General features: G+C 35.4%; 1 protein-coding gene across 1 annotated transcript in view; it reads right to left on the minus strand.

Moving 5' to 3' along the window:
* The window catches only part of SLC38A9 (solute carrier family 38 member 9), a 64,033-nt gene that overhangs the window by 38,032 nt on the left and 13,684 nt on the right, over positions 1 to 12,317 (minus strand). Inside the window, exons 2-5 of the mRNA XM_049768149.1 lie at positions 6,859 to 6,991; positions 1,448 to 1,569; positions 1,234 to 1,297; positions 920 to 1,013 (exon numbers count right to left, since the gene is read on the minus strand). Of these exons, the coding sequence (XP_049624106.1) occupies positions 920 to 1,013; positions 1,234 to 1,297; positions 1,448 to 1,569; positions 6,859 to 6,991 (413 nt within the window). The remainder of the gene's footprint in view (positions 1 to 919; positions 1,014 to 1,233; positions 1,298 to 1,447; positions 1,570 to 6,858; positions 6,992 to 12,317) is intronic.

Consider the following 12,317-nt stretch of genomic DNA (forward strand, 5'->3'; position numbering starts at 1 on the left):
ACTAACCTTATATAGCTTAGGAATAATTCCACCAAATAAATTTAAGAGTTACCATGTACCTAATTTTCATTTTAAACTTTGAAAATAACCAACTTAATCCTTAACCCTAACAAGAACCTTAATGCTAATCTAACTCTCACCACAATTCTGTAACAATCTTACCCTAGCCTGGGTCTAAACCTAACAATTAGCCTAAATTTAACTAAATTCAATCACTGTATACCTTTCTTTTTCTTTTTCTTTTTTTGGTTTTTGGGTCACACCTGGTAATGTTCAGGGGTTACTCCTGGCTATGTGCCCAGAAATCACTCCTGGCTTGGAGAACCATATGGGATGCTGGGTGGTCGAGCCGCAGTCTGTCCTAGGCTAGCACGGGCAAGGCAGACACCTTACCACTTGTGCCACTGCTCCAGCCCCACCTTACACCTTTCCAATTCGGCTTTAAACATAGCCAAACCTATACCCTATCACTAACACAAACTCTAACCCTAACCCTAAATCAAGTCTTAATCCTATACTATAATAACCTTACTAGCCTAAGATTAGCCCTACAAGTTAGCCAAAATTTAACAATCATGTTACACCTTTCATTTAAAATTCTTCACAAGCAAAAAACAGTCAATATATAAGTACAATGTAGAGATTAGTGCTCCACTTCAAAACAAAATACTTATAAATAGCCAACATGGGCCCGGAGAGATAGCACAGCGGTGCTTGCCTTGCAAGCAGCCAATCCAGAACCTAAGGTGGTTGGTTCAAATCCCAGTGTCCCATATGGTCCCCCGTGCCTGCCAGGAGCTATATCTGAGCAGACAGCCAGGAGTAACCCCTGAGCACCCCCTGGACCCCCCCCAAAAAAGCATAACTCCAAATAAATAGCCAACATAACCAGTCTATTTTCACTGTGGCAATTTCTTACTTATCATACAACGTGATTTCAGTACTCTATAGCAGCAATAAAGTGTTAAAAGGCCCATCAGTAAGATGACACATATTCCAGTAGTAAATCCTGCCTGTATAAAAATAAAAATAAGCATGTTAGAATAACACATATGGAACTATGTTGTTATTCTTTAAAGTTATGATTAATACCTGACATCTAATGAAAAATTAAATGGTCTTCTAGTTTCTCTAATAAATGTTACATAAATTTAGTAATATTTCTATTATAAATTTATAAAAACATGAAGAAAAAAATCAGGGCAAGATTTGTGCCTAAAGAATTTTAATTACCTGTTTTATGCCCCAAGGAATACTTAGTATAGATGTTCCCATCATGGTATTCCATATCATAAAACTGAAAACACAGAGTAATAGTAGTAAAAATATGGAGTTTGATTTTCAAACATTTTAATTAAGACAAAGTTTAAAATAATCAGTAATTTTATATATGTTGCATGTATATATGTATACATACATGTAATTTACAAAAAGTAGTTTTACTCACATGGTTACTAAGCTTGTGTTTTTTCCATGTCCTTCAGTATACCTTTGAAGTTTATAAGCAGAGCCCAATGGACTATATACATAGCACTGTTCAGGAGCTGGTAATACATGATCTGGGGCAATCTGTTAAAAAGAAAAGATCTATATAAATATTTGAAAGAGTTAACATGCAAAATAGAAATATTTTCTTTTAAATCAAAATATCATATTTTAGGCACTTTTCTAAACAAATTAATAAGCAATATGCATCCTTATTAGTGAATACATAAATTCTTTTCTAGATGTATAGGAATATCTAAAGAAATGAGAGCTTAATGACTATAAGCAACAAACTTAACTAAAAATAATATACACTGTCAAATATTTTTCTTTTTATTTTTAAAGAAAGAAGAAAAAATAATCCAGCAAAGACAGAGATTAATAAAATTCTAGATAGAAGTAACTTGGATTTTATGAGGAGAATTTCCATAATCAAACTGTTACTAAATTCTTATGCAAGGGCAATTTTAGCAGAGGCGGTAGAGAAATCAAACTCTAAAAATAAATTTTTTTAAAGTTATAGAGTAAACAAAGATTAAAAAAAGAACTATCTAATACTAATTATGATTGAATGCTTTGATAGCAGAAGAAAATTGAATCAAAGCAGTTTAAGAAAATGAAAAGCAAGGACTGTTTTTACTTTTTTAACATTATAACATTTAACATTATAACATTCATTTATCATTTAAGTAAGTCAAAAGATTTAATGTATTATTTTATTAAATATAATCAAGTAAAATATCAAGATTTTTTTAAAGCAAGAACTCTTTTTCTTTTCTTTTAATATCTTTATTTAAACACCTTGATTACAAAAGTGATTATGTTTGGGTTTCAGTCATTTAAAGAACACCCCCCTTCACCAGTGCAACATTCCCATTCTCAATGTCCCAAATCTCCCTCCTCTCCACCCCACCCCCACCTGTTACTCTACACAGGCTTTCTACTTTCCTCATTCATTACTCATTGATTAGGGATAAGTCTCAATGTAATTATTTCTCTAACTATACTCATCACTCTTTGTGGTGAGCTTCATGAAGTGAAGCTGGAACTTCCAGCCCTCCTCTCTTGTCTCTGAAAAATATGCATGAATGTCTTTCATTTTTCTTACAAACCGATAGATGAGTGAAACTATTCTGTATCTTTCTTCCTCTGAACTTATTTCACTCAGCATAATAGATTCATGTACATTCCGTGTATAGGAAAATATTCATGACTTCATCTCTCCTCGATGGCTGCATAATATTCCATTTTATATATGTACCACAAGTTTCTTTAGCCATTCATCTGTTGAAGGGCATCGTGGTTGTTTCCAGAGTCTAAAGCAAGAACTCTTAAAGATAGAAAATGTAAAGCAAAAGTGGGGGGCCAGAGTAATAGCACAGCGATTAGAGCATTTGCTTTTGCTCGAAGACGACCAGGGATGAACCTGGGTTTGATTTCCAGCATCCTATACAGTCCCCTGAGCCTGCCAGGAGCATTTTCTGAGTGCTGAGTCAGAGCGTAACCTCTGAGTGCCACTGGGTGTGGCCCCCTCCCAAAAAAAGGTAAGCAAAAAAGAAGTCAATAAAGGTTGAGGACCTTACAAAGAATAATTAAACATATATATTTTTCCTTTTTCTTTTTGTATTTATTGGAGCCATATCTAGGAGAGTTGAGTAAAGGGTATGAATACTACCAGTAATACTATACCAGCACTTGAAGGTAGGGTCCCAGAGAGCAGGATGCTCAATTCTGGATTCAGTGGTAAGGTGTTATTCTGGGGGCAGGAATGGGTCCACAAACTCTAGACCCCTGTACATCAGGGGTGGTCCATGTGGTGTGCTTGGGAATTAATAGGGTATTGAATATGTGATTTATGTGGTCTATCACTTGAGCCTTATCCTTATCCTAATATATTATTTTGTTACGGGCCTCACCCCTGCAGTGCTCAGGGTTTACCCTGGCTCTGTGCTCAGGGATCACTCCTAGCCATGCTCTGAGGATCATCATGAGGCTCCCAGGATGACACTAGGTTGTCATTGTGCAAGGCAAATGTGCTGTACCTACCCACTGTGCTAGCCCCCAAACTAGCATCTCCTGCACAATCCCCATACATTCTTTTTCCAAATTATGCTATTTTTTTTTTTGGCCACACCTGGTGAACTCAGGGGTCACTCCTGGCTATGCGCTCAGAAGTCGCTCCCTGGCTTGGGGGACTATATGGGATGCCGAGGGGATCGAACCGCGGTCCGTCCTAGGCTAGCGCTGGCAAGGCAGACAGCTTACCCTCTAGCGCCACCGTGCCAGCCCCAAATTTATACTTCTTTATTTTTAAAGGTAAAAATAGTTTTCTGACTGAATGCTGACTATCTCCCTGAGAATGGTCCTTTGAGAATATGGAATTCTTAAATAAAGGTGGTGAGTGGGATTAAAAAAAAAATATATATATATAGGACCTAATATATATATATAAATACACAATATACATACAATATAAATATACAACTTTGTATTAGATGTACTGTTCAAGAAGAAACATAGTCTTGGGACAGAGAGATAGTACAGAAGTTAAGTTTCTTGCCTTGTTTGCAGCAATCCTGGTTCAATCCCCAGAACCCCATATGGTCACCTGAGCATCACTAGGAGTGATTCCTGAACACAGAGCCAGAAGTAAGTCCTGAGCATAGCCATGTGTGCCCCCCCCCAAAAAAAAACATAGTGGAAAAAATAAGTCCTTAGCTTTAATAGATTTTAATTTTATTTGGAAGACATATGAAACAATTAGACAAAGTTCTAAGCATCAAAATTAAGGGTTCAGATCTGTAAGAGGAAATAGGAGAATCTTAGGCCTCAGAAGACAGGATACAAAATGGCATAAAAAAACTGTCAGGCCCCTTTTCTTTTCATACAAAACAGTATCTTGTGGCCAAAAAATATGTAGGATTCTTTGCCTGATGTGGATTTAAATATAAACATTTCTTAGAGATAGAAAAACAAATATGAAAATGGCCCAACTGCCTTCTCTTAATCCCCTTCCCCAATCCTCTTGGGTTTGAAAATTGTTCTTTACTATAATATGAAAAAAGGGATAGGAACATGTCTACACCAGGCAGGAAATAAATCATAATAGATAGCAAAGCTAAATTCAGAAAAAGTGAAAATCAAAAGTCATAGGGGACAGAACCAGCAGAAGTGGCAAAAGGTAGGAATCAATCCCATGTTTTGACAGTAGTTTAGGACAGAACTTTCTGAATTTGTTTGTTCCCATGATTCTCATGGATCTTTTTAAAATGTAGATTTTTTTTTTATTTTGGAGAGGTCTGGAAAGGCCCAAGAACCTGCATTTTAATCAAGCTATCAATGGTGACAATACTGCTATGTTTGCACCAGGAAAGCTCTAGGAGATGTTAGTAACAAATAATTTTTGTCCTGTCCTCCTTTTTAGAAATAAAATATTAAAATAATGAGAAAATTTCAGAAACAAAAGGTTATTACTTTGTAAACACTTATGGTCTCTTTCTGAGACATAAAAATATTGTCCTTCCCTTATAGGGCACTGGGGGTTAGGGAGTGAGCTCAAAGGAGCGGAATGTCTGCCTTAAACATACAATGTCTCAAGTTTGATCCTTGTCTCTCAGCACCCAGCTGTACCAGATGTGGCCTTGATCCCTCCCAGAACCACAAACCCAAGAAGCACTGCATTGCTGATTCCAGGCACTGAACCATCAGACCCTTATCACTGGTCAGTGTGCTTGACCCTAACCACTACTGGAAAGGCCCTTATTTAAACAAACAAACAAACAACCTTTTAGGAAAAAACAGCTCTCAGAAAATGATTGTGTAATGGTCTTAATCACACTGTTAATTTTAGACTGCAGCTTATATACTTTGGTATACTACAGTTATTTCACTATCAGTTAACAATAGGAATTGGTTTACAATGATAATCTAACTTCCAAGTAAAAAATGTACACTCAGGCCTAGAAAGGTTCATTTAGTATCACTGAAGTTGCAGGGCCAGAGAGATAAATTATAGTGGGTAAGGAACTTGCCTTACATGTGATCAACCTGGGATTGACCTCTGGGACCACATATGGTGTTCTGAGCTAGCCAGGAGCAGTCCTTAAGCACAGAACCAGGAGTAAATTCTGAGGACCACTGGCTGTGATTCCCAACCCCCAGCAAAAAAAAAAAAAATGTTGAAGTTGTTTTCTTCTACAAGTTGAGTTTCTGGTCTAAGCAATGTGTACTGGATCAAGAAAATAAGATTGATTCTGTTGCCCTGAGTATATAGATAATTCTGTTACAGAACTAAGACTTTCCAACTATGTTAATGTAAGACCTATGGGAAGAAAAAAAACCGAGAAAAACACTTTGGAAGTCCTTACTTCACCCATACAAAAGATCTTATTACTAACTTTACATGGACTCTGTATGGATTAAATGAAGCACAGAGATTATTAAACAATCTGATCAATTCCTATCTTAGTATACATCTAGCAAATATTGGTTCCTTTCTCCCTTATTACTAATACCTATAAAAATATTAATACAATTAAATCCCATACCCTGAATGTTTCCAATTTTCCTTAAGCTTTCAAGTATTTTTAATATCTCTTATGCAAAATTTTATAATACTTATAATATATTAATATTTATATGTATTTATTTTATATGCAATCGATTATATTGTTTAAACACAAAGTCTTATACATGCAAAGTGTATAATCTACTACACCTTGACCCATTTACTATATTTTTTATCCTACCATAAAATCAAGAACATAAAGAGTCAACAAACTATTGGTCAGGGGCAAATTTGACTTCTAACCTAATTTTTATAGCTCCTTGGTTAGGAATTTTTTTTATATTTTCAATAGTTATAAAACAAAAAGTGAAGAAGAATATGCAATTTCTGGACTGCAAAGCCTAAAAGGCTCAGTGTCTTCCCTCTGGCTTTTGTTGATTTATAAAATAACTGCTAAGTAAGAAAATCTGTGATATCAATGTCTATATTTGTTTCCTACTCCAATACCACATTTCTAAAAGCATTTCCTCTTATATCTTCAAATTTAAAAGACTAGACAGATCTTATTATTTATATAATTAAAGATCTGAACTCTTAAAATAATTGGGTATTAGCAGAATTTAATTCAAAAAATTTGCAGGCTTTATCAACAGAGAGAAATTAATTTACATTCATCTATGCCAGGCAAGGTGAGAATGAACTTGCCCAAGACAAAGGACATGTATTTATTTACTAACTTTAACTTTCCATGATGGTGTCCTTGGACCATGTCCAGCAGAAAGTTCAAAACCTGGGAGTTGCCCTGATTTATGTTTACTGTTCATTTCAACTTAACTTCAGACAATTACCAGTGCTTTGTCCCTTACCAGTGCCTTGTCTGTAGGAGCAGAGAGCCGGCTGTAGTAATGAATCCTCTTGTTCATAGCAGAGGCATGGTCACTAACCCTCTGAATGACCTCATTCACATTGACGATGTTTGTGGGCTCTACACAGAAAGGCCTAGAGAAGGGAACATATGCTTGACAAAGAGCATTCTGCCAGAAATTGTAGAACCAGCCTTTGAAGAAAATAACTTCTTGTCCTTCATTAGAAATGGGATGTGCCAAGGCAAGGAAATTCACTTCTCACTTATGGTGGGAAAAGAAAATGTCACAAAAGAAGTATTATCTAATCTACAGAATAAAGCTTTTGTTTCGCAATATTTTTAGTTTAAATATGCTTTTTGAATCATAAGAAATTTTGCAACGGGAGAGACACAACAGAAAGATCTTCAATCAATTATTAAAAAAAAACAGTTTCAGCAATGAAACAGACACAGCTTTCAATATTCTCTCAAAAAGCTTCTGGCACAGAATCAGAGAAATTATAGATAAAAATACTCCTCTACTTGAGAATCTCTACTCCCCAAAAGGTCAATTACTTCCCATGATAAATAGACTTCCTATTTCTTAGTTCATATTCTAAGGATTAGTGATCTGAGCTGAACTAGACTTATCCAAAGAATTATCAGATGGAACATTATGGCACTAGAGATATTTTTTTTCCCTATTCTACTTTTCTGGGAATTTAGTAATATGGCCTATTAATGATATACTTCCTATAATTGTGCCCAGGCAACACAATTATAGGAAGTATAAAACTCATACCAAGTAATAAATGAACACAATAGGTCTTAGTTTTCAGTCATTTTTAGTTAACTTCCAACTTCTTATTAAACTCACATTTGCTTTCTAAGTGCTTAGTTATATACTATCCCAGACAGGAAAACCAGGCAGACTTGCATGGAATGACAACATTCTTCTGCCAGTTCTTAGGTCCCTTGAAGTTACAATGACAAAGTATAATGAACTATGTATCATTTTATTATATGGAGGCCTACAAAATAAATGGAGTAAGACTCTGGATATAATTCATTAATTTATAACTTTTTATACTTAAAGATCTAAAAGAAGCTGATAATTTATTAAGATCTGATAATCATTTCTGGAAGTATTAATCTTTTTGTGAGAAGCACCTTGAAAAATCAAGTGACTAAAATACTCATTTCTACTACTTTCTAATTAACTTTGCAATATTAGTTGTATCTGGGGGAAGTGGGGGTTGTGTCGCTTCCAGCTGTGTTAGGGGCTTACTCCTGGCAGTCTCCGGGGTGAAATGGGTGCCTGGATTGAACCCAACTGAGCTTCATGCAAGGCAAGCTCCTTATCATCTGTATTATATCTGTAGTATCAAGATATTAGAAATACGGTGATACATATGTTAAAGGTAGTCTTATCTCTAGTAGCAAGCAGTTTTTGAATCTTTTATTTATTTACACACCAAAATACAATGTGTTCTATCTAGTCCAATTAAAAGTAAGTAAAATACTTACTTGAGTAAAGATGTGGCTATAAAGAGCAACATAACATACTATCTATACTGAACATATTATTGCCAAATACATTTCAAGGGACTGTAATGGAAATAAAAGTGAGGCTAAATCAACCATCCCTACTTATAAATAAAACCTCTCAAATAATTAAGGTGTTCGCTATAGTTCTTATCTCAACTGCAATATTCAGTAGTACTAAAAAAAAAAAAACTCATGTTGTTTTGCAGGAAATTTCTTCTTGTATTGTAAGAATGAAGACCTACGAGACGGAAAAAAAAAAAAAGAATGAAGACTACAAAATATACAATAGAACTTCAGCCTTGAGGGCCAGAGTGTATGCCTTGCATGTGACTGACCCTGGAGGGACCTGAGAGAGATAGGTAGGTCGTTTGCCTTGCATGTGACTGGCCCTGGAAGGTCCTGATTTGATTCCTGGCATCCCATATAGTTCCCCAGCCAGCCAGGGGCGATTTCTGAGTGCAGAGCTGGGAGTAACTCCTGAGCACCGCTGGGTATAGCATAAAAACCAGTCAATCAGTCAATCAATAAAGTCTAAAAAAAGAAAACCATGGATGAGGCCTTAAAGCGGTGAAAGTTAAAAAAAATAAATAAAAGCCTCTGTCCTCTCCTCTTTAAAAAAAAAAAAAACTGCAGCCTTAATGCTGACATAAAAAGGGAGCTTGAAATGAATTATAGATCACTGAAAGACTAATAAATGATACTGAGAAGAGTTAGAATTGATACACCGAAGATATCACTGAATGCTGATGATACAGTGAGTAAGGCATTTGCCTCACACATGACCAACCCAGGTTCAATGCCAGCATTCCATATGGGTCCCTGAGCACCACTGGGTGTAATTAATGAGTGTAGAGCCAAAAGGAATTCCTGAGCATCAACAGGTATTACACACACCACCCCCCCCCCCCGCTAAATAAGAGTTAGTGATGCTCTACTTGTAACTTTTAACTCTAAAATTTTAATGGCATTAATATCAACTTCCAAGTTGGTTTGAAGGCCTGCAGAAAAGCAGTCCAGGAAGAGCTAAATTCTTTGATTTCTGATCTTTTATGGAAATGTTAACTACACAAGTTTAGTTGGCTTTGGTAGTCTGAGAGCAAAATGACTCAAAGATTTTTTCTTTTCCAACAGTTTTCATCAAAATGTGGAGTGCCTTTCAAATAAACATTTGAAATCTTTTCCAAATAGATTCTCCTTTAAAATAGACTACTGTAAATATTTTATTTGTAGTATTAGAAACATATGGTTAAAGATTCCTCTGATAAAACAAAAATATTCTTTAAACTTAAGCTGGGTGTGAAAAAAGTTTTTAAAAGGATACTATATGAAAAATAAAATTCAGCATGAGATTAAGTTTGGGTTTTAACAGGACTACTCTTAATCAGTCTTTTTTATTAATATTTTTATTTAAACATCTCGATTACAAATATGATTGTAATTGGAATTCAGTCATGTAAAGAGCACCCCCTTTTCACCAGTGAGAGCAACATTCCCATCACCAATGTCCCAAATCTCCCTCGTCCCCACCGCCCTCTGCCAGGCTTTCTACTTCCCTCTCTTAATCAGTCTTACACATCAGAAATGCAGCTCTATTGTGCCCCATTGAAAATTATGGTATTTCATGTGGAAGAAATTATAGTTACCTCTTCTTTTAAATGTTTGTATGCACACTATAATAAAAATAGCTTTTAATTTCAGCAAAAAATTAAGAAAACATGACTCACAATACAATATTTTAACTGAATACACTTACAAATGGAGTGCTTTCTTTCTAACACCTTTTCTAGGTTCTACTCCTTAAATTCCTTACAAACTTTTGGCTTTTAAATGTGTCTCCACCTTTTGACTGAACACTTCTCTGAAATTAAGTAACAATTCCATGACTCTTAAGAAGGTCATACTTATGGGCCCCGAGAGATAGCACAGCAGTGTTTGCCTTGCAAGCAGCTGATCCAGGACCTACGGTGGTTGGTTCGAATCCCGGTGTCCCATATGGTCCCCCGTGCCTGCCAGGAGCTATTTCTGAGCAGACAGCCAGGAGTAACCCCTGAGCAATGCCGGGTGTGGCCCAAAAACCAAAAAAAAAAAAAAAAAAAAAAAGATAATACTCAGTATGAAGACTCTTTCCTTAAAACGCTTCCGTTGTTCACATCCTTTGAAAGTTGAAGCAAACTGAGACCTCTCAAACAAAGACTTCAGAAACTTCTAGAATAATTTGGCACCAATGTAATAGAACTTCCAAGTTCTCAAGTTAAATGAGTCAGAGAAATATTACAGTGGATAAGGCATTTGCACTGTATGTTCTTGTTCTGACCTGGGTTGGATCTCTGACACCATATATGGTTGGTCCCTTTAATCCCACCAGGAGCAAGCCCTGAGCATAGCTGATGACAGAAAAATTGAAACACCAAAGAACCAGTACCAGGGTGACTGAAAATTTACAAGAAAGAGTTTACCATTCATCCGTTGAAGGGCATCTTGATTGTTTCCAGGATCTGACTATTGTAAATAGTGCTGCAATGAGTATAGGAGTGGTATTGCTCCATCAAATGAGAGCCCAATTTTCAGTTTTTTGAGGCATCTCCATATTGTTTTCCATAAGGGTTGGACTAGACGACATTCCCACCAGCAGTGAATGAGAGTTCCTTTTTCCCCACATCCCCGCCAGTACTGACTGTTCTTGTTCTTTGAGATGTGTGCATCTCCCTGATGATTAGTGATGTGGAGCATTTTTTCATGTGTCTTTTGGCCATTTGTATTTCTTCTTTGAGAAATTTTTCATTTCTTCTCCCATTTTTTTATAGGATTAGATTTTTTTTTTCAAAAAGAAGTTCTGTCAATACCTTGTATATCTTAGTTAGATATTAGCCCCTTATCTGATGGGTAGTGGGTGAATAGCTTCTCCCCATTCTGTGGGTGGCTTTAAATTAATTTTAAACTGATTAAGAGTATGATAAAAAGTAAATGTTAATAAAAACCTGCTTAAAGTTTATGAGCTCCTTACTTTAAATCACTAAGTGATTGCTAAGCTACAAGTAAAAGTCTTTATCAACAACAGATGGACAAAGAACCTGACCTGAATATTAATTCTCAGGCTAACATATCTTAATTAAATACAGAGTCTACAAAGAGTTTCAATATTCATGCTTTCAATGTTTGTTTTTTAGAAACAAATTATTTTAATTATACTGTTCTAAAAATATACTATCTTTAATGACCACAAAGTGATTAGTAACCAAAAACCAAGGTCATATTCTGTGTTCAATATCAACACAGGAATATGGCTAAATAATTACTCAAACACCAGGAACAATTTGATCAAGTAAAGATGCTAAAAGCACTTGTGCAAAATGCCAATGCTCTTCATTCTTTCTCTAGGCTGGTAGAAAAAGCATCCGACTTCCTATCTAGAAGTCACTTCAAGTGGGACATCTTTTCACAAAGGAAGATTGAGAACATGGGGAAAATTCCCAGAAAAGCTCAATTTTCAGGCAGCTCCTTTTATCCTCTTTTATAAGGTCAAAAAGAGTTATAAATTGTCTCAATCTACTCAAGTGCCATAAATTAAAAGTGCTATTAACTTTGTATTCTGAAATAAAGAGTTTTATAAAGGGTAGATGCCAGTCAGCAGTAATATCATGGTCATGATTACTCTCTTACACAACTCTACCAAAAGAATTTTTGGAAAAGAAAGGAAAAAATTCCAGTTTCGTAACCTTAACTATTTTCAATTAAAAAGAAAATATGAAGAAGAAAAATTTGCAGGGAAGATGAAAATTGCTAGGCCAGCATTTTAGCTAATATGTTTTTTATAAACTGCAGGTAGTAAAAAAAAAAACAAACTGCAAGGTAGTAAAAGTAGTTAAAGAATTCAGCAAGCATACATATCAAAATAAATCTTATTTTTTTAGCGTATACATGTGATTCTTCAAA

This window comes from Suncus etruscus, chromosome 2 (genome assembly GCF_024139225.1).
Source record: "Suncus etruscus isolate mSunEtr1 chromosome 2, mSunEtr1.pri.cur, whole genome shotgun sequence".
Lineage (NCBI taxonomy): Eukaryota > Metazoa > Chordata > Mammalia > Eulipotyphla > Soricidae > Suncus > Suncus etruscus.